The following is a 23,801-nucleotide window of genomic DNA, read 5'->3' on the forward strand; positions in this document are numbered from 1 at the left end:
TTAATAACTTTGCTTTTTGTAGAAAACAAACAAACTGAACATAATGGGTTAATGAGTGATCTTTAGAGGGGATGGTAGGTTGACTATGTTACCTTTAAAGCAATCCGGGCTAGCTGTTTCCAGTCTTTGTGCTAAGCTAAGCGGCTGCTAGCTTCAGCTTCATATTTACCATACAGACATTAGAGTGGTGTCGATCTTCACATCTAGCTTTCAGTAAAAAAGTCAAATAAGTGCCTTCCCAAAATGACAAACTATTCATTTGAGTACATTCCAACAGAAATGAAGGTGATGAATCACTATATTTCTCAAGCTCTATAGCTTCACCACAGAGACATTGGAACAGACACCCTTGAGGTTTTACACACCATAGGTGGGCTTAACCTGGACTAGCATAAAAACTCACCAAGTTCTCTGGAGACCGGAGACACAATAGCATTCTCCCCGACCTTTGAGACAGCTTCAAAATAGGCCTTCCCGGCAAGAGTCATCGCTGCATGGGGAGAGCGACAAAGAATACAAGTTACTGGCCGGTTATTCAACTCTTTGAATAGTGGAAACACTATTTACAAAGGGTCCAAATTCAAAATTCCTATTAGCAATAATAGATCATCAGGTATAGCCTAATCCAACTTTGAGGGGGAAGCTGTGTTTACCTGTGACTGATTTTTCATAGCTCTTCCCAAGGTTGACCAGGTTCCTCAGGCCCGGGTTGAACTGCTCCATCACATTCTGGGAAAAACAGCCGATATTAAAGGATGTGGAGAAAAGCCACAATTCCAACTCCTCTTTTTCTGATCAAATGATACATTTTCACACAGTGTAATAAGTAATTTCCTTGTTTACTGACAAACGTCTGTAATTTCTTTTCAAAAAAATAATAAAAAAAGGACGTGGCAAGAATACTAAAACTCATGGGGCTATTTTTGAATGAGTGGGTGGAGAAGAGATTACATGAAAACAAGTGTGTTTGTGCTGTTGCTCTATAAATATCACCATGTGAGAACAATAAAACTTTCAATCTTTAACTTCACCCCTAACAACTTGCTCAAAAGAGCGAAGTCCCACACAGAGTTGCAGCTATTTTTGGCATGAACCTCAGCACTCTCTACTCCCAGCTCCCCTTCTCTCTCTCTCTCTCTCTCTCTCTCTTTCTCTCTCTCTCTCTATTGAAATACCTCAACAATCAATTGCTGTTCACCTCCCTGTCTCTATTCCCCTAGCACACCCTCTGTAGAACAATGAAGGGGCAGGTATGACTTTACATGAAAAACAGAGCAGAGGAGAAAAAAAGGGAAACAGGTTCCTTGTTTTCTCTTCTCTGTCTCTCTCTCTCTCTTAGCTGAAATTGTCATTGTAAACTACAGGTATGACTCTCTCTGTCTCTTTCTCTGTTTGTGTGTGTCTGTGTGTGCGTGTGTGTGTGTGTGTGTGCGTGTGTGTGTATGTGTGTGAGTGTGCGTGTCTCTCTCTCTCTCTTTCACACACACACAGACACACACAGACAAACACATCCCCTCCCACACACACACACACTTTAGATTAGTAATCCAGCAAAGACACTAAAAGATCATTTAACCATTATTACCCAAGCCCCAAAGCATAAAATTACCTTTTAACCTCTGCTAAACTTTTTGGGACTTTAATGACATGGTTCTCACAGAGACCACACCCCCAGACACACTCACCTTTTTATCACATATGAGAGGCAGCAATGTAAGTTACTAATTGAGATAAATCCCATGATCAAATAGAATAGAATATAATGCCTTTATTGTCATTATACATAAGTACACAGTACCTGTGCAATGGGATTGAAGCAATCCGTTAACAGTGTTGACACAAAATATAAGATATGAATAAAAAAAATATCAAAAGTCAACATTTTTTTAAATTTAAAATGTAGGTAGTGCAGAGAAGAATAAAAAGAGAAAAAAAGACTATTAATCATATTATTTCATGTCCATTGACTAGAGCAGGTTGATTCATGGGGAAACAACTTGTGTCTCACTCATCACATGTCAGACAGACAAGAAGGCATTTGACTGCACTGTTGTTTAGTGTGATGTATGCATATGTCCTTTTCTTCTTCTAGTTGGACTTAAAATAGCCTACTGATTTTAGATCATAAAAATGCTTTATTACCAGCGTAAGCAACAACAGAAAGTTCCAGTTGGAAAGCAAAAGAATGGGTCTACTATATACAAAAAGTGGTAAATGGGAAGAAAACTGTGCCAATAAAATAAAATCACAGACACACCATAACTTTCCAACAATGTTATGGTGTGGTATTGCTGGGATTTATGGTGAGGGTTAAAATTGAACAAACCTGAATCATAACCCAACTAAGAAAAGCTGATTCCCTCTATTTAGCCTCTATCACAAACCAGGGATAATCTCCACCAAATATCGATAACTATGTCTTTATTTGCTATGAGACTTACCTTGTATGTACTTTCAGTAAGCTTGCTAACATCATCCGGAGCCCGAGACATGATGGCAGGTTGTTTCTCAAGCCCAGAAGTCGGAAAAATAAAAGAAAACGCGGATAACAAATAGGAAAAATAAAAATGGTTTCGTAATCCAGATGTTGACTCACTCCGAAAAAGAAATGCCAGAGCCGGTTCTGCTCCTTGTGTGCACCCCGAGTCCGTGCATGTAGGCAGAGAGACAGTCGGCAGTGGGCGGCGGACGCACTGACTGACTGGCTGACTGACTAGCTGACTGACTGACTGGCTGACTGACTGACTGACTGGCTGACTGACTGACTGACTGGCTGACTGACTGACTGGCTGGCTGGGACACCGAGAGACTTCCCCGGGCTTTTAGGGCGGACGAGCGCGAGGGAGGGAACCGTGACGTCACCATAGGTGTTATACAAATGGAAGTTCTCGTTGGATGAAATATACAAGGTATGCGATATTTTTCTACATGCTTGTTATTAAAAAACAACAACACATTTTTAAAGGCATGACTCGTTTTGGCATTGGGTTCTGGTGTTAACATTAAATGCTCCAGTTGGCCTTCAGAGGGCCATGTAATACAAATGTTTACTTCGTACAGACGTCCAGTGAAAGATGTTACACTGTAAGATGGATTCAGATACTTCATTGAAGTAAAAGTAGCAACGCTACAGTAAGAAAAGTACTCGATTACAAGACACTGGAAGCAAACACATGTAAATATATATATATATATATATATGGAGTAGAAGGAGAAAAGATCCTTATATGGATAACCTACTATGTAAAGTATAAGAACCTTGTACATTGTAAATTGTACTAAAGTACAGTAGGTCATCTTGTAAATGTAGGTGAGACTGGAGGTAGATTAAACACTTTCTGCATTTTTTCTCAGTAGACAATTTGGATTAGATCAACCATGTGTTTATATTAAACGTACATCTGTCTTCAAATGACCCATTTAAGATGGTTACGATGATGTATTTGAACGAATGAATTGACCCCCACCCTGGTGCAGTACGTAGTAACACGATCAGTATCCACAGTTTTATGACAAAGCCACACCTCAATGGGCTGCATGTGAGAAGCTGTTTTATAGTACCTAATAATACATTAACATGTCGGCCTGTCATATGCAGCTAAGTAAACATGGCACAAGGTTTTAGAAATTTAGAGGAAAAGTTGACAATGGCAACATGGTTTGGCATGGACTGTAGAACATTGCTGCCCATGCCCTGATGGGGGTGGTATACCCCAATATATTGAAAAGCCATGAGTGTATCATCAGCAGCATGCTTTTGCTGAGGCTGACAAGCATTACATATCATGACTGAAGTAAATCTACATAGATAGATAGATAGATAGCATGTATTATTAGACTCATGGTCCATAAACAAAAGATACAGATACATAAGAGAGACACAAACTAAATAAAACAGCTATACCAGAAATCCCATAAGGGTGACTGGTATCGCAAAGCACTGAACCTCGGGTCAATCAGATGTTACAAGAAGAATTCAGGCGACCAATACATTTGTACATCTACGGAAGAGGATTAGGGCCACTGGTGAAAAATGCATGTGAGTTCTGACTTTATTCTCAGAATTCTGACTTTAGTCTCACAATTCTGAGATTAAAGTCAGAATTATGTGCCAGTAAATTCAGAAGCACAGTCACACCACAACGAATTCTTAGAATTCTGAGAATAAAGTCAGAATTCTGAGAATAAAGTCAGGACTCACATCATTTTTTCACCAGTGGCCCTAATCCTCTTCCGTAGTACATCAGATTCCTCAATAAAGCAGAGAACGTAATAACTCCTGCTTGACATAACAATTAACTTGCACTACACCACTTAGGTTTCCTGAGTCGAATGCTCCAAACAATCATTAGAAGCGACCCGCAGCTTATTGAAACCTACTTTTTTGAACTTGACCCACAGGGGGGCAGTGTAAAAAGCAGTACAACTTGTGTTGTCTTCCCGTCAAAATGAAAATCGACACTTTTGTTGACGCTTTTATCAATGTTTTTTACCTTTTTCTTAGGTTTGTGTTCCTTTCTTTAACACTGTTTTCAATGTTTGTCCCCTTTTTGACATTTAACAAAACTTGTTGTTATTAACTTTAGTTTTACAGTTATTTTTTTGAATTGATTGTCAATAAACCTTATTTTTAGGAAATTATACCTCATGTTTGAGTTAAAAAAAGCAGAAATTAGAAATTGTTTAGACTAAAATTAAAGGAATGGATGTTGATGGAAAATCACAGAAAATCACTTTTACTCAATGCTATTTCAAAACCACATCAATTTGTTTTTCAAATGTGGTAAAATTGAATAAGACACCCCAAAATGAATGAAAGTAGAGATTTGTACTTGTCAAAGAGCGTTGTGTGAAATCAATCATGTTATTTTGGGTAGTTAAAACAACACTGATATAGGAAAACGGGTCAATTTGACCCGAGGACAACATGAGGGTTAAAGAGGTTTATCTTGACAGCATCAGAAAAAACTTCCTGGCAAGCATGTTAGCCTGTACATATAACATGTAACGCTGCCTGTACATGTCCTCATCATGTGACATTTGATCTGTTAAGATGTGACCAAAATACTTAATTTTACAACTGACAGTTAGCACTTGCCCTGCCAGATGGAAAGATGGAAAAATAAGGTCCTTATCCTCTTTCACTCCTTAGATCATGTCCAAACTCTTTTTGGCATTATATTTTACATCCTGTCTTAGCTGGTCAGACAGGTCATCCATGTAACTTTAAAGATATTAATATCTTTAATACGGACGCCATAACCACCACCAAACGATGCTCGAACGAAATGTATGTAAACGAAAACGAAATGTATGCTCTGACTGGAATCCCAAAAAGCCGGGATTCTAATTATACTATTCGGTACTCCTCTTTGGCTCAATTTTAAAAACAGCTTGTGGTGGTTAACTCAGTCAAAAGCCTTGAAGGCATCAATAAAACCAATAAAAACAGGATTTTTTTTTCCTGTAGGTTTCTACCATTTCCTTAAGTGCATAGATACATAGATCAGTACCATGTCTGGCCTTGAAACCAAATTGGTTTTCTGAACTATACAAATAAACACACAATCTATCTAATAAAAGTCTTTCCCAGACTTTTGATAATACACTAGCTAAAGCAATTGGTCAATAACCATCCCCACTTCCCACCTTTCCCGCTTTGTCCTTAATGTAGTGGACAACAGAGAGTCTGGTAACCCCCCATGAGACATAAAGCCAGTAAAACAAATGGCAAGGAGAACTGCAACCCTCAGGGTGGCCCGATCCAGGTGCTCTGCAGTAATATGATCTGATCCGCTAGCTTTATTATCGGATAGCTGTGTAAAAGCTAGATAGATCTAATTGGCTGTAATTCCAACTGTTTCACTATTGACGCCATGCTCAACTTCATACGGTTCACTTTTAACACAATTAAAAAGGTCAAAGTAATGTTGCCTCCATAAATCCGGTACGTTAGCAGCCCCAGAGACTCCTTCTATGTTGCATGGTAATGACGCACTGTCCCTGTTCAGAGCTCTCCCCTCCTTCCAGAAGCCAGTAACATCACTACCAATGAGCTTTTCAGCCATAGAGTCCGCTCTTAGTTCTTGCTCATGTTTGTTGAAATAAACGTGGTGCATATTTATAACTTGCATTAGTACGCTTTTTGAATTCCAAGACTGGCCCCCCCTATTCGGCCTGCTTGCCCGAACCCAGGCCTCAAATGCAACCTCAGCTTCAGCATGATAAACCGCCACATGTAATCCCACCCTGGCTTGATGCTCTGTATTTTATAAGGATAAATAAATAATGGCCAGCCGGCCTAATGCACATATCCCCCAATATGTTCATACATTGTAGAAAGGTCGTCACGGTGAGAACTAATGTTAAAATTTACATCAGAACACAAAAAAGCATCCTTGGGCAGAGATATGTTGCTCAGAAGTACATCAGATCTACTGCAGTATGAGCATAGATCTTCATTAGTGACCTCAGACCAATCCAATTTAGCCTCACAGGCCCCATTAACCTCCTGAGACATCTCGGGACGGCTACCACAGTCAATTGACATGACAAAAGGAATTTGATCCGACATGGATGCCCCATGCACAATTTCTATTGAACTTTGGCTAGCATGCGCATCAGGAGTACTGATGCAGTGGTCAAGCCATGATGTGGTGTACCAGGCCTCACTTATATAAGAGTAGTTATCTGCAGGTAAGAGCATTTGGCTGCATAGTATAACATTATTATCACCAAAGAACTGTAGCAAATGTCTAGCAAATAAAAAACTCCTGTCTGAAATATCAGCCTTCATATCTACCACCACATAAACACTTGTTGGATGCTTAACAGAAATAAAAGAGTTAATGAAAGCCAGTCTATTCAAATATTCATCTTCATTTCAATGTGACTCATATGGTGTATATACATTCATGATAGCAAACACCTTATTGTTAAGCGATATCTGGACAACAGTACACCAGTCAACTTCCAACCTGACGACGCTAATCATAGAGTCCAGCCTTTCATGCCAAATGATTGCCACACCTTCTGCTATCCGTCCTCTTACTATTCCCCATAGACAGGTCTGTTGTAGACACACCGGCCCCATGGAAACCATGTCTTCCCAAATCCTCTTTTGATAAAAAAGTCCCTCGTAAACATAAAACATGTCATACATACTTTGTACTTTGAATGCCAGCATAGAGTACCAATGAGAAACATGCTCTCTTTTTTTCTTTAAAATTTCAAATCTCTTGTCATGTATTTTACCCTCATTGTGTGGAATCATTTATATGTTAGATCGCATGAGGATGGGAATTGTTGTAAAACATGCAAAAAAAGTCAGCAGCCCAACATCAGGTGATAGCGGGAAACAAAAAATTGCACATGGACACTAACAAAGAAACTGCGCATTGGTCATGTCACGATCACAAGGTTAGTGCTAGCTACCTGCGATACTGATGCAGTGGGTCGGATTCGTGCATCTGGTAGCATAGCTTCAATATATTTGAGCCAGATGGCCGGGTGACAGCCTCCAGGGCTATAGGTCTCCACTCTAAGCCCCAGTTAGTGCCTTTATGGCTGGGTTAACACCCTCCAGCACCCCTATGCTCCCTCCCAAGCCCTAGTTAGTGACTGTAGATCTAGGTGACAGCCTCCAGGGCCATAGGCCTCCACTCTAAGCCTGTGAAAAAACAAATAATGTGATCTCCGTGCTCTGTTTTATCCATTATGAGTACATTTTGAATGTGTATGTAAGAGAGTGTAAGGGGGAGATTATGTTCACTTTTATTATGAAATCTAAATACAGACCAACAAGAAATGTTAATACTGTTTTTATTGTACTGTATATATTCTTTAACACATTTTAAGAATAGTCACTTTAAAAAGCCTGCTTTTGGAGGTAATTCTTGAGTTGATAGCACCACCATGTGGATATCAATTCACTTCATCCTTCCTTATGAAATCAGGTGTTGTTTCAGTTTTCAAAGAAAAATCTTGCCACATCTTAGAAAGAAGCCCTACCTCGCTGACAGGAATGTGACCCAGGCCAGAGCCTCCTACTCAAAATCAGGCTGTTGTTCCAGAGCCACATGATAGGAACGCATGATGACAATTCCAAGCCTATCCAGCTCTCACCTGGATGTCCCGAATCTCACAGGCAGTTCTGAGCCACATCACCCACTTCCTCCCCCCACGCCCCACCACTCTGCTTTCAGCAGTGTCTTTATTTCCATTTGAGGTCCTCCTGAGGACCAGTAGATATGGACAGGTAAATCTAACATCTACTGACATTTAAGAAAGTTGACATTTTTACCCTTTTTTTAAACTGCTTGATGTGTTGTATGCTTGCAGACTTTTTTTTGCATGGATGTGGATGCTCCTTCCCCTGATCACCTTGGGTTTGGCAGAGACCACAGACCCTTTGACAGATTTTGGTAAGCAGTCTAGCATTTTCTCAGTTATCCTTTTCCTGTACCTATTTTTGATTCATAGCTAAGTGTATATTTTATTTCTAAACAGAAAGCATAGCTGGGAAGTTGGTTTTCTAGCAGATGGACGGAAACGCCACCAATGTGAGGGACACGGGAGAACTGGCTTCAGGTGTTCCCACTGAGACCATGTTTGAACTCTTCGATCCCCAAAAGAATTTCAGCACAGCAAAGTTCACCTATACATGGGACTTAGGGAACGGGTACAAGGACGTTCCATATTTGAACTTTAAATAAAGGTTTGGACTACTTTTCTGTTTCCTTTTAATACTTCTTTTGTTGCAGAGAGGTGATCAAGGGGGCTGAGCCGGTGGCTCGCTATCATTACTCAGAATCAGGAAACTAAACTCTGCGGCTGAAAGTAGGAGTGCCCAAATATGCACCTCTAAGTACTGACGTCTACTCCACGGATGTCCAAGTGCTTGGTTTGTTGTTTTAAGTGTTAGTTTATGAGCAGTTTACCAAATTTAAAAGCTTCATATTTAGCCGTAGGCTACTTTACATGTTATTCCTTGAATTAAATAAATGAAGAAGTGACTTATAACTGAAAATAATTTGTAGATGCCATTAAACACATCGAGCTGAATGGGCTTCCGATTATAAGGTGTCTCAGAACACCAGTTTGGCTTTTCATGTTGATGGAAGGTAAGCTGGATTTTGGTTTTTTAATTTGTGTTTATTGCAATTAAAGACGGGATATCCTTTGAATTTTACAGATTTGATATGATCAATGCAAGTTCAAATTGATTTTTTAAAACCAAGGAAAAACATGATTCTATCTCTCATTGTGTGTTTGTGTGTGTGTGTGTGTGTGTGTACAGTCCTCCCATACAGGTGTGCTGGCGTTTCCTGCCCAACTGTGTGCCGGACATGATTGGGGGCTGCACGCTGACAGTGCTGTATGAAAACACCCTGCGACTGAACCACACCTTCAATAAATTGAGCAATCCTTTTGATTCAATAAATCAAAAGGATTGCTTTCTGAATGGAAGCTGGAAGCTGGAAGCTGATATGTTTAGGCCCCACACCCTGACCAATACTCTATCCTGACCTTAAATGCCTAACCCTAACCAATAAGACTGCTGTGCAGGGTGGGTCTTTAAAAGAAAGTAAGTGGTATTCATAATAAATAAATCAAAGAGGCCCAAATGTCAAACTTTGAGAAGCACTTACTGAACAGATGAGATGCCGCTGAATGCACATGTCTGCTGCTCACAACGCTGAAGGCCCAGCCTGGGTGAGGGGCCCGGACACATAGGAGGCAGTTTTCTTTTTGTTAACTAAGCTGCCCTTGTGATCCCCTTATCCTATTAACACCATGTTCTATGTCACTTTGGAAATATTAATCCTTTCTTGTACAATAAATCCTCACAAAATGTATTTACTTTCCATTATGTTTCTATCTATTTATCTTTATTATTGAACACCATATATTATTCATTTGGTAACCCCAATTAATACATTTTTTACTCTCCAATTAAATAGGAATCCAACAACTTTATGGCCATTTGGCTCTCTTGGTTCTCAGTGCTAGACTGCTTTGATGCAATTTGAATAAATAACAATCAAAATCAGTGACTCTTTACAAAGATTCATCAATTTGATTTGGTGCATGCTTGCATGCATGCAATTCATTATTCATGAATTATTTCAGTTCCGCACCACCAGGCTCAGGGACAGCTTCTTCACGTAGATTTTAACGCTTGAGCTCGCTCTGAGCTCATCATCATGTCATTTTACCTTTAAATACTTAACTTACTGTTTTACAAACTGTTAACACCTCTATGAAAATGTAATACTTGCCATTATGCATACATATTTACATTTCTGTTTACATTCCATTTTCATTTGCAATGCTGGCGACACAAATTTATCTAACTCTATTTAGATGTTATTCTTGTTTATATTGTGGCCCTATATTTAAACTTGCACAATTTCATGTCTTAGATTCAAGTTTTTTATTGCCAGGGGCTGCTTTTCCGTAATTGTTACGCACATCATTCATGACAAGAATAAAGAATTTTAACTTCTAATTTCCTTCCTTTCCTTCTTAAAAATGATTCTTGAAACTGAGAGAAGCTGTGTTGTGTCATGGGATGTTTCAGATGAAAACCTAGTGTGCCGTTTAGCTGTGTTAGTTCCACAGACAGAGAGGGAACAGTGAGAATGAAGGAATCTGGGCACATGTCTACTGTGTTCAATTGATTCGCTGCTGTTTTGATCCAACTCTAATACGTAATAACCAGCTTTTGACTTGCTATTGCAGACTTTGACTTCTGTTCTTGTGGCATTTTAACAAACAGGCTCTTAAGGTGATATGGTTCCACATTAAACAGGGTCATAAATCCATACAGAAAGTTCTGTCTGAGACACTCATAAGCTTTTTGCCTCCCATCCATGGACAACATCTGTACTGGTTACTGTTTCAACAGGCCTTCTACTGTGCGGCTTGTAGAGGGAGCAGGAACTTGATCAGATCACATCTAAAAGATAACTTCTCTCTTCATGTCACCCAGATACTGAAAGAGACTTACATGGTTATTGACATTTACATGACATATGCTTTATTTTTTATTTTTGTGTTGCTTTATTTTTTAAATGTACTGCACTTTCATACCCAACTTGTCCAGGGTTCATGAAAACATTTTGATAATTTCCCTCTCAACATGATGGTTTCTTTAGTGAATAACTTTTTTATATTAATGAACGTCAAATGAGTCGCTACAAAGCTAATTAAGACTATCAGCTCCACACAACTCTCTCTGTATTTCTCAGTATGGCTGAAGATAACTAGCTCTTCTGAGTCCTTGAGAGTCCATGTTTTTCTATGTGTCCTCCTTGGCTACTAGCAATTGCATGGAAGAGGAGGGGAGGATTCACAAAAAGCTTGTATCTTTTGGACTTGCCGACAGTGTTGTTGTCTTTACTTGGAATTCCTCATGGGGGTGACAGAAACTACCGTTATGAACTATAGCACCATAGCCGTATCTACAATATCCCGTTTCAAATGGAACTAAATCAAAATAAGAAAATACTGTCTCACTGTGGCTTTTTTTCTTAAAAAACGGACAAAGATTAGGGTCACTGGTGGAAAATGCACTTGAGTTCTGACTTTATTCTCAGAGTTGGACTTTAAACTCAGCATTCTGAGATTAAAGCCAGAATTCTGAGTTTAAAGTCACTTTAAAGTAACTTTTTTTGTTCTGTGTGAATGGCAGATAACTCCCACATGCTCTTCATCCTGTCGTGTGCTGCCATTCTTGTAGCCACCTTCTCCTTCATCATGGTCATCGCCTGCCACCCTTGTCTTTACAACAGATCACAGGTACAGAAGTGAACGTGTTGCAACATCCTACAATGACTAATTACAGTGTAGAAAAGCAGGGCAGGGGTGTCGGCCGGGGGGTGGCTACAGTAATCTGTAGGGCTCTACACATGCTTTTATTGATGCACTATTCTAAGCTATTTAATAGTAATTTTTGACATATTCATTTATATTCATACAACATGTTTTAATGTTAACAGTTAACAGTAAGGTGAGTCCTTAAGCTTCACTGTACCTGTGGATGGCTACCTTAGTAGGTACCGTATTGGCCAATAAGCCTATCATCAGATGTTGTGTAATTATTTTCCTAAATAGGCTGATTTATCCTTGCTAATATTATCTTGGATGCTTGTTAATCTTGTTTTCAGACATTTTTATTAAAAAAAAACTTTTAAAAATGTATCAAACAACATTTGTAATTGTAATAATCCAGTAACTCTGAGGACCCCGTGTTGAAGATCCTTGGTTAAAATAAGGATTTCATCTTGAAATTTAACTCTTTTTACAGGGTAAGAAGGGTTGACTAACACCTGAATAAAGGACAATAACTATTGTTTTATTATCAAGCTGGCTACAATGCATGTGCACTGTGGAAAAACTTGGGAAAGTTTCAGTAAAGTGGTTAATCCTATTCAGCAGTAAAGAATCAATGAAATAGAATAGAATCCAAACCCTCACACAGAGCGTCAGGGGTTGTGCTTTAATGCAGTTCATGGCCACAAGGGGGCTGTCTGTGCCCAGAAACAAATGATATTGTGTGTGACACAGAAACGCACAGAAATAGTGTGTGGAACTGTGTTTAATTTAAAAGCAACTTTGAAATAAACTAAATGTGTGTTTTTTTGCAGATTGCTACTTCCACCAACGCTGTATTCCTGAAGAACCAGGACTATGAAGGTCAAAGCCCCGATTCTTTTTAACGTGAGGAGGGGAGAGAAGGAGCAACTCCTCCTGCATTATGGAAATCAATACTTGAGTTAATTCTCACACCGCTCCTCCGCCTGCTCTCCGTCTGTGCTCCAACATGCTGTGCACACATGTACGTGTAGGGTTTGTTACAGACGGAAAATGCCCAATTATGGCGTTACAGGACAATTCTCATCTGGTGTATCCCCATGTTATAGATTTTAATGAATCAAGTTGCGTAGGCAGTGCCTGTATGTACTCAGGACAATGGTCTAAACTGTGTTAATAACTGCTAAACTCACCAATGTTCAGTAAGCTGTTAGGTCACTTTCCATAAAGCAGCAATCAATTAACGAGCCACAGAGCTTAGGTTGACATTACAGTCAACTCATTAGAAATTAATAGCACAATTGCAGGTCATGTTTAAACAATGAGTGTTAATCTATGCACGCTGTGAATGGATCAAGCTCATTTATTTATGTTTCTTTTTCATATGGATGTAGGCATTTGAGCATTGCTTTGCTTTGCTTTCCAGAAAAAGAATTAAATGTGATTTTCTTTGTTAGATGTTTTTCTTGCAGTGCTGAAAATGAAAAAATGGAAATACTGTATAACCAATTTTGCAGCTCGGTTGTGATCTCTGTCAAGTGGAATCCAGATATGGCAATTTTGTATTCTTGAACATACACAGTATGTGCACATCAGTGCCAGACTCTCCAAAGAACATGAAAAGACAAAGCAATTTGTTTTTCTTGAGATTTAATACTTATCTTTTTGTTTTCTAAAGATTTTTTAAAAGTGGTTTCACCCACAATGTATTCAAATGCACTTTCTGGATTTACTTTTTGCATTGCATTGTGGGATAATAATAAGCAATAACAGCATAGTCACAAGATAAGATGCAATGAAGATATTTCACTGGAAAAGGGATTCATTTTGGTGTGTTTGTGGCGCTGGGGGGGGGACAAAGTCCTTCGTTCTCTGGACACCATGAATGTCTGTTCAAAATGATACAGCAATTGAAATATTTCAATTTAGACTAAAGTGGTGGACTGATGTTGAGCCTCCCCTTTAACACAACACATGTATTCTTACTGGTGTAAAGAAATTATAATACATATTGCACTATGAAGACTAAATAAGTTGGAGTACATAAGATACTTGTAAGACATAATTTGGCTCTAAATAAAATGTGCTAATAGAATGAGAAAACATCAGGGTCAGGATTGTGAACAATAACTTTACTGAATCAGATTATTGTAATGTTTGGAGACAGCTTGTCCTCTGTTAGAGATGTCACGACAACATTATTAATTGGGAGTCTCCTGATGAATGGCAGCTGTCAGAGACGCTGTGGGGAGCTGCAGGTGCCAAGATAAATATCGACCTTGAGCTAAAACACCGCTGTGCTTAAGTCTGCAGACTTCTACTGTTTTTACGTAAAGGGCATCTACCATACTTGGCTTTTAACTCCGTACACCCCAACACTACTCTTTCACATGTGACACAGCTTTAGTTCATGTGAGCGTGAAAGTGTAGTGTTGGGGAAGGGAGGGGTGGGGGGGGACTCAACACATATTCACAACAAATTTGAACGTAAGCCGCATCTCATTTCGCTGGTGGATAGTTGTTGTGAAATGTAAGTGTAAAATGTGAATCAGATATAGAACTGCGACGAATACAAGTGGTTAAAGATTCACTTGAAGATTTATAAAGTTTCTGTTTTGTCAAGTTGTTTTTCTGCGTTGCTGTTTGGCTTAAAACGACATCACATATATGAAAATAATTTTTTTGTTTACTTTGACAATGAAAGTGGAATTTAATTCTTGTTGAAATATGGTCTTTCCATTCCTCTCCAACAAACCCCAAAAAAACAGTGACCAGATGTTGATTTATCAGCTTTCTCAACAATGTAGTTAGAATAACATCTGGGGGATCTCTGATTAGAAATGTGTTACCTATAATACAAAAACATAACCACAATTATAAAAGCAGCATTTAGGTTTTTTCAAGGCAAGTCAGTAAAAACAGGTTCTTATTTACCATGGCGACCTGAACAAATACAGCAAGAAGAGCCAACAACAACCAACCAACCTTGTTATCATCCACCTATCTCGACTTGTTAAATTAGACAAAAAACAGGCTAATCATGTCTGGACAGATCTAGAATGGCTTTGGACGTCTTCTTTTGCATCTCCATGACCATTCTTGATTGATTTCAGCTCTCCATAGTCAGATGAAGAATGTTATTTAATTGCTTTTTTCCCCCTTTTCATCCTGTGTCAACCGTTAATATCCTGTTGTGAAGAGAGGTACAAAGAAGTGCCTTACACTGTGGCATGAACATTCAAGCAACACATATTGCGCCCTAGACAAGGCACCTAAAAAACAACCCTGTGTGGATAATACAAAATTAATCAGACGACTTCCCTGAAGATCACAGTCTGAAGGTCGTAAGTACAAAACTCAATTATTGCTGTTATTTTTTGTATTTCAGGCCAAGGTCACATTGTCTTTGCTATCAAAGAGGTGCATTGGACAGTCATGTAGAAACATTTTATCTTTGTGATTGTTCAGTTTTGCTCTGGTTTAGTAGCTCACCTTAAGTTTGAAATTTAGAATTTCATTTGTCGGCTTTTATGTAAGCTTGTGCCTGATGGCCTTCAAAATACATGTATGGTTTTAGAGGAGTGGGGGGTTGGGAAGTGCTGCTCTGTCTGAGGGAGTGTATACGTGACCTTTCGGCCTTCCTCATCTTTTGAGTGTTGCTAATGCCACTCAGGACACCTGTCGTTGTCTAGGGCTCATCTGAGCCAAAAGATCCTGCTCAGCCTGCGTAATTAATTCATGTCACTCCTGTGGTACATTTCTAGTTTGACCGACACTGCTATGAAGAGGCAAGGTGATTTTAAACTGATATAGATCTTGCCAAATCAAAGACTATCACAGATCAACACAATTATTACAATTCAATCACATGTCAAATGGATTACAGGAAGTATACTAGTTTGGAGGAAACTTGCAAACTAATGGCTGACAGATAAAATAAAAACAGACATTTGTGAATTCATTCTGCAGCTGTATTTTCCTTATTTTCCACATTTTCATTTATTGGCAATGCTTTTAAACACTTAGAAAACATTAAATGGCACTTAAGTCTCCATATGAAGGCCACAAGACAAGATGCCTAATGCATGTGCTTACAACAGATTTTTAACAAAAATAAAAATTAGTAGACACAAAATACTACTAAAAAATTACACAAGACTTACAAATGATTAGTGTACAGACAGTATTGATCAGACTAATCTTTTTTTCTGTTGAATGCTTGGTTAGACAATCCACTGCAATGTTACAAACCGCGGGTAGGAATATGTCACAACATTGAAGCTATGAATATTATTTCCATCGTGATTCACCAACAGGTTTTGTTCAAATAGAAAAAGGCAAGGAAAAAAAGCACTGTGATAGACTCACTAGTATCACTGGTATTGGTTGTGTATGCCAAGAATTAAGCTTCCCAACTAAGAATTAACTCATACGAAAGCTGGAAAACTAAATCAACAGTAGTCTATTGCACACATACTTCAACTACCAGCTAGTACACGTAACAGATTAATAACTTAAACATGACTAAACATGTCAGGATCAGAGGTGTGATTGATGTTGGCTCTAAGCCCATTCCTAAATTAAGGAATAAACATAACATTAGCATGACCTTTAATCTTTCCTTGCTCCCACACAGCATGAATTACCAACTCCCACGTGAACGGCAGCTAGTCTGGACCTTGTCATAGTAGCAGTACATGCGTCTGAGGTGGACTAGAGAGGATTTTCATTACTGAGTGTTGAGGGAGGGGTGTGTGGGAGACTGTGTGGGGATGAGGATGCACAGGATGTCTCAGCATTGATACCTGTGGGAACCCTTTACCGTGGTGGTGGGTGTATTGAAGGATTAAAGTATTTTAGTCATGGTAAATAAAGAAATGTTGCTACAAAGCTCTCTGATTGACACTTTAAATGAAAAGCCATCAGTCAATGATGGTATTCAGCCTCCATATGACCTAAGAGGTCAAAAATCTCAAATATCTCTCCGTACAGAGCAAATCAAACTAAATTCATCAATGTACATAATAACATAATAGCATAAAAATATGTTCCAGAAGAAACCTAAAATACAAGTATGAACGTGAAAATGAGCATGGTATGTCTCCTTTAAGTACATAAACTGCTTCACAGAAGGAGCAGACCATTAAAAAAAAAGCAGAATGGCAGACAGATGAGTTTTATGCATTGGGCAGTCGTTCGAGACACATCTCCAAGGGTCGCTTGAACGCTCCTCTTCCAAAAACTTCAACGTTGGTTGCTAGCCAAGAGATCACATTCCCAGGGATGTAAGAACTGCAGTTAGCCATGGACTGGATCTCAACCGGCTTTAGAATACGGTCCCAAATGTTCACCTGACTCAGCTCGCCCACAAAGGCCTGTCCGGCATCAAAGCGCCCGCCCACTACGTCCTGTAAGGGCCATAAACAGCAGGATGGGAATTTTAAAAGCATTAACAACAACATAACAAAAGTTAATTAACTTTCTGAGGTGGAGTTGGTCAGTGGGACTATGGCTAGACTTTTGGGTTTAATAAGCGTTTTATTGCTTCTTCTGTTCAATGTTGAAGCATCTAAAATATGTGCAAATCTCTGATTGGCTAGTGATGTGACTTGAATTAAGCTTTGATTAAGAACATTTACATGATTAAGACGGCACTACAGTGCTTGTTTAAATGTCCAAATGTCACACTGTATTACACACAATGGTCTCTCTGAACTGTGATCAGAATCAGCACAGAACTGAATACTACAATACACACTCTTAATGCACACAATATGTAGGCATACGCAGTGTGTATTACATATAAGTGATAATTCATAACATTGTCAGAGCAACTTTGTCAGCTTACAATTTCTTTAACTGTGCTAACTCTAAGAGTTCTAATGCTAGCAGCTCTGCTATGAGCTAAATGCTAACATCTGCAAAGCTACCATGCACATAAGGACATTCTGATGTTTATCTTTTTTTAATTTAAAGATTAAAAACGATCAAAAATAATAGACTCAGATTACAGTGTAAAAGTGTATGGTCCTGAACTGACCCGCAATCAGTGAAAGCCAGCGGATTTGGGAGGAGATGATTATGAAGATAAGCAGAAAGACAGCCAAGTCTTTAATTATAGTGTTTTGTAGAGCAATGGCTGCTGCTTCTGTACATACGGAAGTGTGTGTGGATGAAGAATGGGAACCAGCCTGGTCATAAGCCAAAGTTTTAGACAAACTGTCATTTTGTACTGATAATGGAGCTACATAAAAGGTCAAGGGATCACCAAAAAGATTAAAGTTTACCCTGAGGGGCACATGAATGTCTGGACTAAATGTGGTGGCAATAGCTGATGAGATATGTAACGGAAAACCATAAATGTCAACCATATAATGGGGCCAAAAAAAGCAAAGTAGTGGACCAATGGACCATCATTTCTATTCCTAGAGCCGGTAATGTGGCTAAAACACAATTTATCATTTAAATGAAATCACGTTTTTTTTGCGGTATGCTACTTTTCCCACTTTATTGGCCTTGTAGCTAGAAAATGTCTTCCAATAAGTACAACCTTTGATTATTGTTCCAATTCCCACAGAACTTAACAGCTGGATGCATCTCATTCTGACATGTTTTAATAATGCACTGATTTTTTCTCAGTTTCTATGGGCACTGACATTTTTACTGTCATCTTGTTTATTGTTTTTGTCATTACAGCCTGCCACCATCCACTGCTTCAGAGTTAATTTTCTCATTTACATCTGCACTTGGTGCTCCATAAATAAAAGAACTACTTGACACTGCACATGGCAGTGTTTTGCTTGAGATGGTGTGTAAATGCTGCACAAGACAGATTACGCTACATGGTTAGTGTTCTGTTCTGTGTAAAAAAGATAAAAGGAAGGCATTGGTGATATAATTCAAGTAAGTGGCTGCCTTCTTTCAACATGACAAAGGAGCTAGAGTGATGATAAAAAACTGCACTTCCTTACCTGCTCCTGCCCCAGGATAATGACCCCCCCGGGTTTGATGGGGTGCCAGGCCGCCAGGTTGTCGCCAGTTCCCAGCTTCCCTCCATCTTGGTAAGCGTCCCATTGGCCGTCCCGTGTGGTCCAGGAGATGCAGATGTGGTGCCACTTTCCATCCCGTACCTCCAAAGGCAACTGCGCGACCTATGGTTCAAAATACAACGTTCTTAGTTGTGGTTTGCTTCCTTAAAAGCACATTTACAGTGCGGCTGCTGAATAAAAACTGTGCAAGATGTAAGAAGAGATGATGTTGAACTTAACAGTGTTTAATGTAACCATTAACATTTAGATTTATAACCAGAAGCGTCCTGCCTTGTCATTGATGAGCAGCTCTATTGGGTTATTGCCCCATTCGATCAGAACAATCTCATTGGCTTGCCCTGGCACGCCATAAGAGAAGGGCGTCCCGATGCCAGGACTGGCGCTGGACTTGATCCACATGCAGAGTGTGAAAGCGTACATCTCTGGCAGGCTCTTGGTGATGCGGCCATACAGGTAGTTGGTCCGCTGGGGGAGGGACAGCTTAAACTGCTCTGGGGACTTGAAGTCTCCTCCTCCTTTAGTGAGACAAAAAAGAGAGAAAAGAGAAAGGGACAAGGCGGGACAGGTGAGAGGTGTCCCATTTGGTGTTTTCTTAAAGGTGTTAATCACTGCCTTTATGTTCAATACACAGAGGGATGTGACAGTTTGTGTCACTGAATCATTAGAACCTCTCAACTCTTTTTATTCCCCTGGGTGCCTTTCTCTGCCTCCTCTACATTAGTGTAGTACATGTACAATAGGTCAAATGCTTTATATAGTTTTGTACACATTTTAGTTCTGTGCAGCACCATTTACCATTTTCCAATTCACTAATCCTCTCTGCTAAGGCACAATCAATCGCAAATATATCAAAATTATTTAATATGGACTAGTACAGTATCTAAATCGCGGGTGGGGCAATATGTGTAAAATAAGTCTCAAACCATTCTGAATTAAGTTTTGTGGTGCTGCAGAGACGTCCCAGCCTACATATTGTATCCTACAGAATGAAGAAAAACATCTTTGTTTAGTACAGATCCTTGCATAAATCAGAATATAATCATTTTCATTTGACTCCATTCCATTTTTTAATGGAAAAGACAACAATGATACCCAAATTATGATTCCCTCCTATATCGTGAATCATATTGCAATCGCAATGTCAAAAATGAATCACAATTAGATATTTTCCTCATGTTGTGCAGCCCATCTCCCTCTCTCCAATACTTACCTGATGATTTGGAAACAATATTTTACCTTGAATTTATGAGGACAGTTGCTTAATGACAGCCAGTGTCTTCCTTTACCTTTCTCTAGCTCACTGATCCTGTCCACCAGGGCGTTCAGCGTGCTCTCTGTCTTCAGCCTGTAGGCGGCTGTGGCGTTGGACAGCATGCTCTTCTCCTGTTCCAGGTTGGTGACTTTCTTCAGGAGCTGCTTCTCCAGCTGCCCGAGCCGACGCTGCAGCAGGTCGCGGAGCTCGCTGGGGAACGAGGCGCCAGATACGTTGGCTCGAAGCTGCTGTTGCTAAAGTAGGATGGACAGGACAGCATGAGCAGGAAGTACAGAGAGTTGATCATTTGCAGATGAGTAGCATCACCAGCTGTAAGTCCATTCTTCTACACGACTGATTGACAGGCCTGCAGATGTAGTTTCAGGATTGTTTCTCACAGTTTTCCAATCCTTTCATCTGATGATCTTATTTGAACTATTATGTTAAATGAACTGTGGAAACGATCCCCAGTGTATGCCTTTCAATGTATTGTAATACATGAGAGGTCAGAGTTACTTTGTGCCATTTTTAGATTAGTAGGAAGACATTTTTGATTATTTTTAGAGCACTTTAATTAAGCGGACAAGCACAGGAAACACACGACACGTAATCGGCCCTGCGCAATAGGAAGTTTAATGCTGGCCAATTAGACACTTAATCTCTCTCTCACTATACCTGTTTGATACGTACTAGTGTTTCTCAGAAATGCCAGTCTACTGCTGAACAGTGAACCCAAAAGGTGAGGCAATCCTCTGAATCCGCTCCAAGATTTAAACTGTGCTTTTACGCACAGCTTTTGCCCAGAGGGTACTCTTTGCGCATTCGGTTCTGACCTACCTCCAAGTTCTCCAACCGGTCCTTGAGTCCTTGCATGGTTTTTCCAAGACTGTCGATGCTGTCATTTGGATCTCTGGGAACGTCGCCCATTGTATTTTGCTTTTCTTTTCCCCAGGAACCCCCCTTTTCGTTAATTCTATCATCCGTGGCCGAGGCGCAGAGCGACAGCTTGGTGGTCAGCTCGTTGATGGTGCCTCTCTGTTTGGAAATCGTTTCTTTCTGCTGTAAAATCGTCTCCCTTAGCTGCATGACGGTGTTTCTGAGCTCCTCTTCCTGGCTCCCGGCGTTAAGCTCGGGTAACAATGTCACAGGGCAACTGGCGTCGCCGCTGAGGGGTATTGCCCGGCAGATGTATCGCTTTCCATCGTCCGCCTGGCCGCTCGTTAATTGACCGCAGCCCAGTGCACAAAAACATAACAATCCGTACAAGTGTGAAAGCATACTGGTGGCGTTTACTGCTAAGTGAAAAACCAAACACTAAACCCTCACCACTCTCTGACAAACAATCCACTCGTAAGTTTAGTGCGTAAAAGTGAATCCTAAACAGGTCCAGTCAAAAAGCAACACGCAGGCCTACAACTATTTCTACAAAGTAGTGCCATGCCTGACCAACGAAATGAAGAAAATTCTGAGCAGAAAATCCGATCAAGGGTGACTCGGCCACTGTAAGCCCGGTTAATGTGGCTTGTGTAAAAGGAACTATTTCGGTCGCAAACAGTGTGGTGCTGATCGGACAGCTCCTCTGAGGAAAGAGGATTAGCAAAAAAAAAAAAAAAAAAAAAAAAAAAAGTCCGTAGAAGCTTCTGGATTGGTTGTAGTAGATTGACGTCATCGAGCAGCTGTGTCAAACATGTTGATTTATTTGGAAAGTTAATTAAGCAATGAAGAATCTGGACAATTAGTTGTCGCAAAACAGTTGATAAAAGGTTGCCACAAGGATGGAAAAGGTGGGATTTATCTTTGTTGCATCCCAAGTGTTATTTCCTGCCTCAATATTTATTCTGATGTTCTCTGATTCCCTGATTCATTTCTAATTGGCCATAAAGCAAGATTGAGTTCCGGCCAGAAAGGTTGCTATCACAGCTTTCATATGACAACACGTTCTCATTCCCGGTGAAGGCAAACGATCAATATTGCTATTTTTTTCAACATTAAATCCCCTCTCAATTTGCCTACTGCCAACTTTATATTTTATTCAATGATGCATGCAACTTCTTGGTTTAGATGACATTTTTTCATGTGAAATATTTACTTGAAAGTAATTATATCGGGAAAATTAACTTCCCTCTGAAATGTATGAGTAGAAGTAGGCTATAGCAACAAATACAGTAGGAAAACTCAAGTATGTACAACTAAATTGTACTCAATCACAGTACTTTGCATTTTTGGAGGGAAATGGCAAAGAGGGGAGAGATTCAGAGGCCTCAAGGGCACATAAATGACCAAGTTTTTCAAACCATCAGAAACATAACAACTTGTTCTAAATGCAGGTCAGTCACCTCAATAAAGGAAGCAGTGAAAAAACAGGATGTGGTGATAAACAATTAGTTTCCTGCCTGGTTGTGAAATGTCAATAAAGCCTGGTGTGCGCACTGGAAAGAAATACCACTGTGCTTTGAACATGGCATCCAACTATGCTCCAAATCCCACGTGACTGTGTACAGTTAATCAGGGAAGCTTCACTAACAGTAGAAATTGTTTGGTTGTATTCACTAAATACACATTGTTCAATTGTGGTGTTTCAAAACAGCAAAGCAACCCAGCCGTAGCAATTCCAAATTTGCTGGAAATAACAATCAGATCAAGACATCAATAAAATCAAGTGAGTACGTAACAGGTTGTGTGTTACTAAGTCTTACAGGCAGTTAGACTAATGTCAACACATTACGCATCATGTCTGTCTTGACTGACTCATGTCAATATAATATTTCATAAATCCGACAGCTTCGACCAGATTGTACCATTTGAAATGGAAAGCCTTATTCAAAAGGTTTTCGTCACATAAATTATAAAGTCTCATATTTTAAGTGATTTCCATGTTTTTATTGATTATAATATTTATAATTAAATAAATACATAAATAAATACATCAGTTAATAAACGAGTATGCCTTTGACATAAATCATGAAATTCATAAATGAGGCAATCAATACATAAATAATTAAAAAATGTAAAACGTACTTTTATTTCATGAGTTTACATTTTTTTTATTTCAAGAGACTTTTGTTTCATAAATCCACTGTTATTTATAAATGAGTATGCCTTTGAAATACATCATGAAATAAATAAATCAGGCACTCAATACATAAATAATTAAATAAATGTAAATATTCATAACACTTTTAGTTCATAAGTTTAGATTTATTTATTTATTTCATGAGGCTTTTATTTCATAAATCCACATTTATTTATTTCTATGGACTTTTATTTCCTAATGCCACATTTATTTCTTTCCCTCTCTATCTATTTTTTATTATTATATGCAAATCAGGGGGCGTGGCTATCTCTCACATTCAGAACACAACTGTGGGCAAAAAAAGGCTAACACCCTGCTTGTGGGGCTCCACCCAGCACTCAGTCACCTGTTCTGGTGTAACTGAATCACCAGTTACTTAAAAGTAAAACCTTTCAACACATTTATTTAACTAATTGATTCATGTTTATGTGAATATTTATTTTTGTTTAATGCCTCATTTATTTATTTCATGATGTATTTCAAAGGCACTCATTTATGTATGTATTTATTTCATTTATTTAATGTTGAATAAAACAGCATTCCTTAACTGTCAAAGTAGGAGAGATAAGCACAAAGCCTGTATTCAGAAACGTTGTCATCAAAACGAGCC

General features: G+C 39.2%; 3 protein-coding genes and 1 long non-coding RNA gene across 7 annotated transcripts in view; 2 read left to right on the forward strand and 2 right to left on the reverse strand.

The window, feature by feature from the left end:
- baiap2l1a (BAR/IMD domain containing adaptor protein 2 like 1a) overlaps positions 1-2,722 on the reverse strand; it is a 28,733-nt gene extending 26,011 nt beyond the window's left edge. For all 4 annotated transcript variants that reach the window (XM_034860172.1, XM_034860170.1, XM_034860171.1 and 1 more), the window contains exons 1-3: positions 2,442-2,722; positions 654-729; positions 404-490 (exon numbers count right to left, since the gene is read on the reverse strand). In XM_034860172.1, coding sequence (XP_034716063.1) covers positions 404-490; positions 654-729; positions 2,442-2,492 — 214 coding nt within the window. In that variant the 5' untranslated portion in view covers positions 2,493-2,722. The remainder of the gene's footprint in view (positions 1-403; positions 491-653; positions 730-2,441) is intronic.
- A 5,634-nt stretch (positions 2,723-8,356) lies between these two features.
- On the forward strand, positions 8,357-9,405 carry tmem130 (transmembrane protein 130). The gene is given in 5 exon segments (XM_034860846.1): positions 8,357-8,423; positions 8,509-8,680; positions 8,763-8,902; positions 9,039-9,122; positions 9,299-9,405. Coding segments are annotated over 5 exon segments (516 nt in total). The 3' UTR covers positions 9,352-9,405.
- Positions 9,406-11,670: 2,265 nt separating this feature from the next.
- On the forward strand, positions 11,671-13,088 carry LOC117937005. The gene is made up of 2 exons (XR_004655076.1): positions 11,671-11,802; positions 12,651-13,088. It is a non-coding gene; the product is annotated as an uncharacterized LOC117937005 (long non-coding RNA).
- A 2,703-nt stretch (positions 13,089-15,791) lies between these two features.
- On the reverse strand, positions 15,792-21,699 carry nptx2b (neuronal pentraxin IIb). Its single transcript, XM_034861038.1, has 5 exons — positions 20,956-21,699; positions 20,153-20,372; positions 19,137-19,381; positions 18,789-18,968; positions 15,792-17,225 (listed from the first exon to the last, which is right to left on the reverse strand). Exons 1-5 carry the CDS (start codon positions 21,394-21,396, stop codon positions 16,995-16,997), a joined length of 1,317 nt encoding a protein of 438 aa, XP_034716929.1. The 5' UTR covers positions 21,397-21,699; the 3' UTR covers positions 15,792-16,994.
- Between the last annotated feature and the right edge of the window lie 2,102 nt (positions 21,700-23,801).

Source organism: Etheostoma cragini, chromosome 21, assembly GCF_013103735.1.
Source record: "Etheostoma cragini isolate CJK2018 chromosome 21, CSU_Ecrag_1.0, whole genome shotgun sequence".
Taxonomy (NCBI): Eukaryota; Metazoa; Chordata; class Actinopteri; order Perciformes; family Percidae; genus Etheostoma; species Etheostoma cragini.

Bases quoted from the DNA above. Each gene is read 5' to 3' on its own strand.
- nptx2b (XM_034861038.1), bottom strand. From the start codon at position 21,396: ATGCTTTCACACTTGTACGGATTGTTATGTTTTTGTGCACTGGGCTGC. The intron at 20,373-20,955 runs GTAGGTCAGAAC...ATCCTACTTTAG, and splicing joins ACCGGTTGGAGAACTTGGAG to CAACAGCAGCTTCGAGCCAA. The intron at 19,382-20,152 runs GTAAAGGAAGAC...GTCTCACTAAAG, and splicing joins GATCAGTGAGCTAGAGAAAG to GAGGAGGAGACTTCAAGTCC.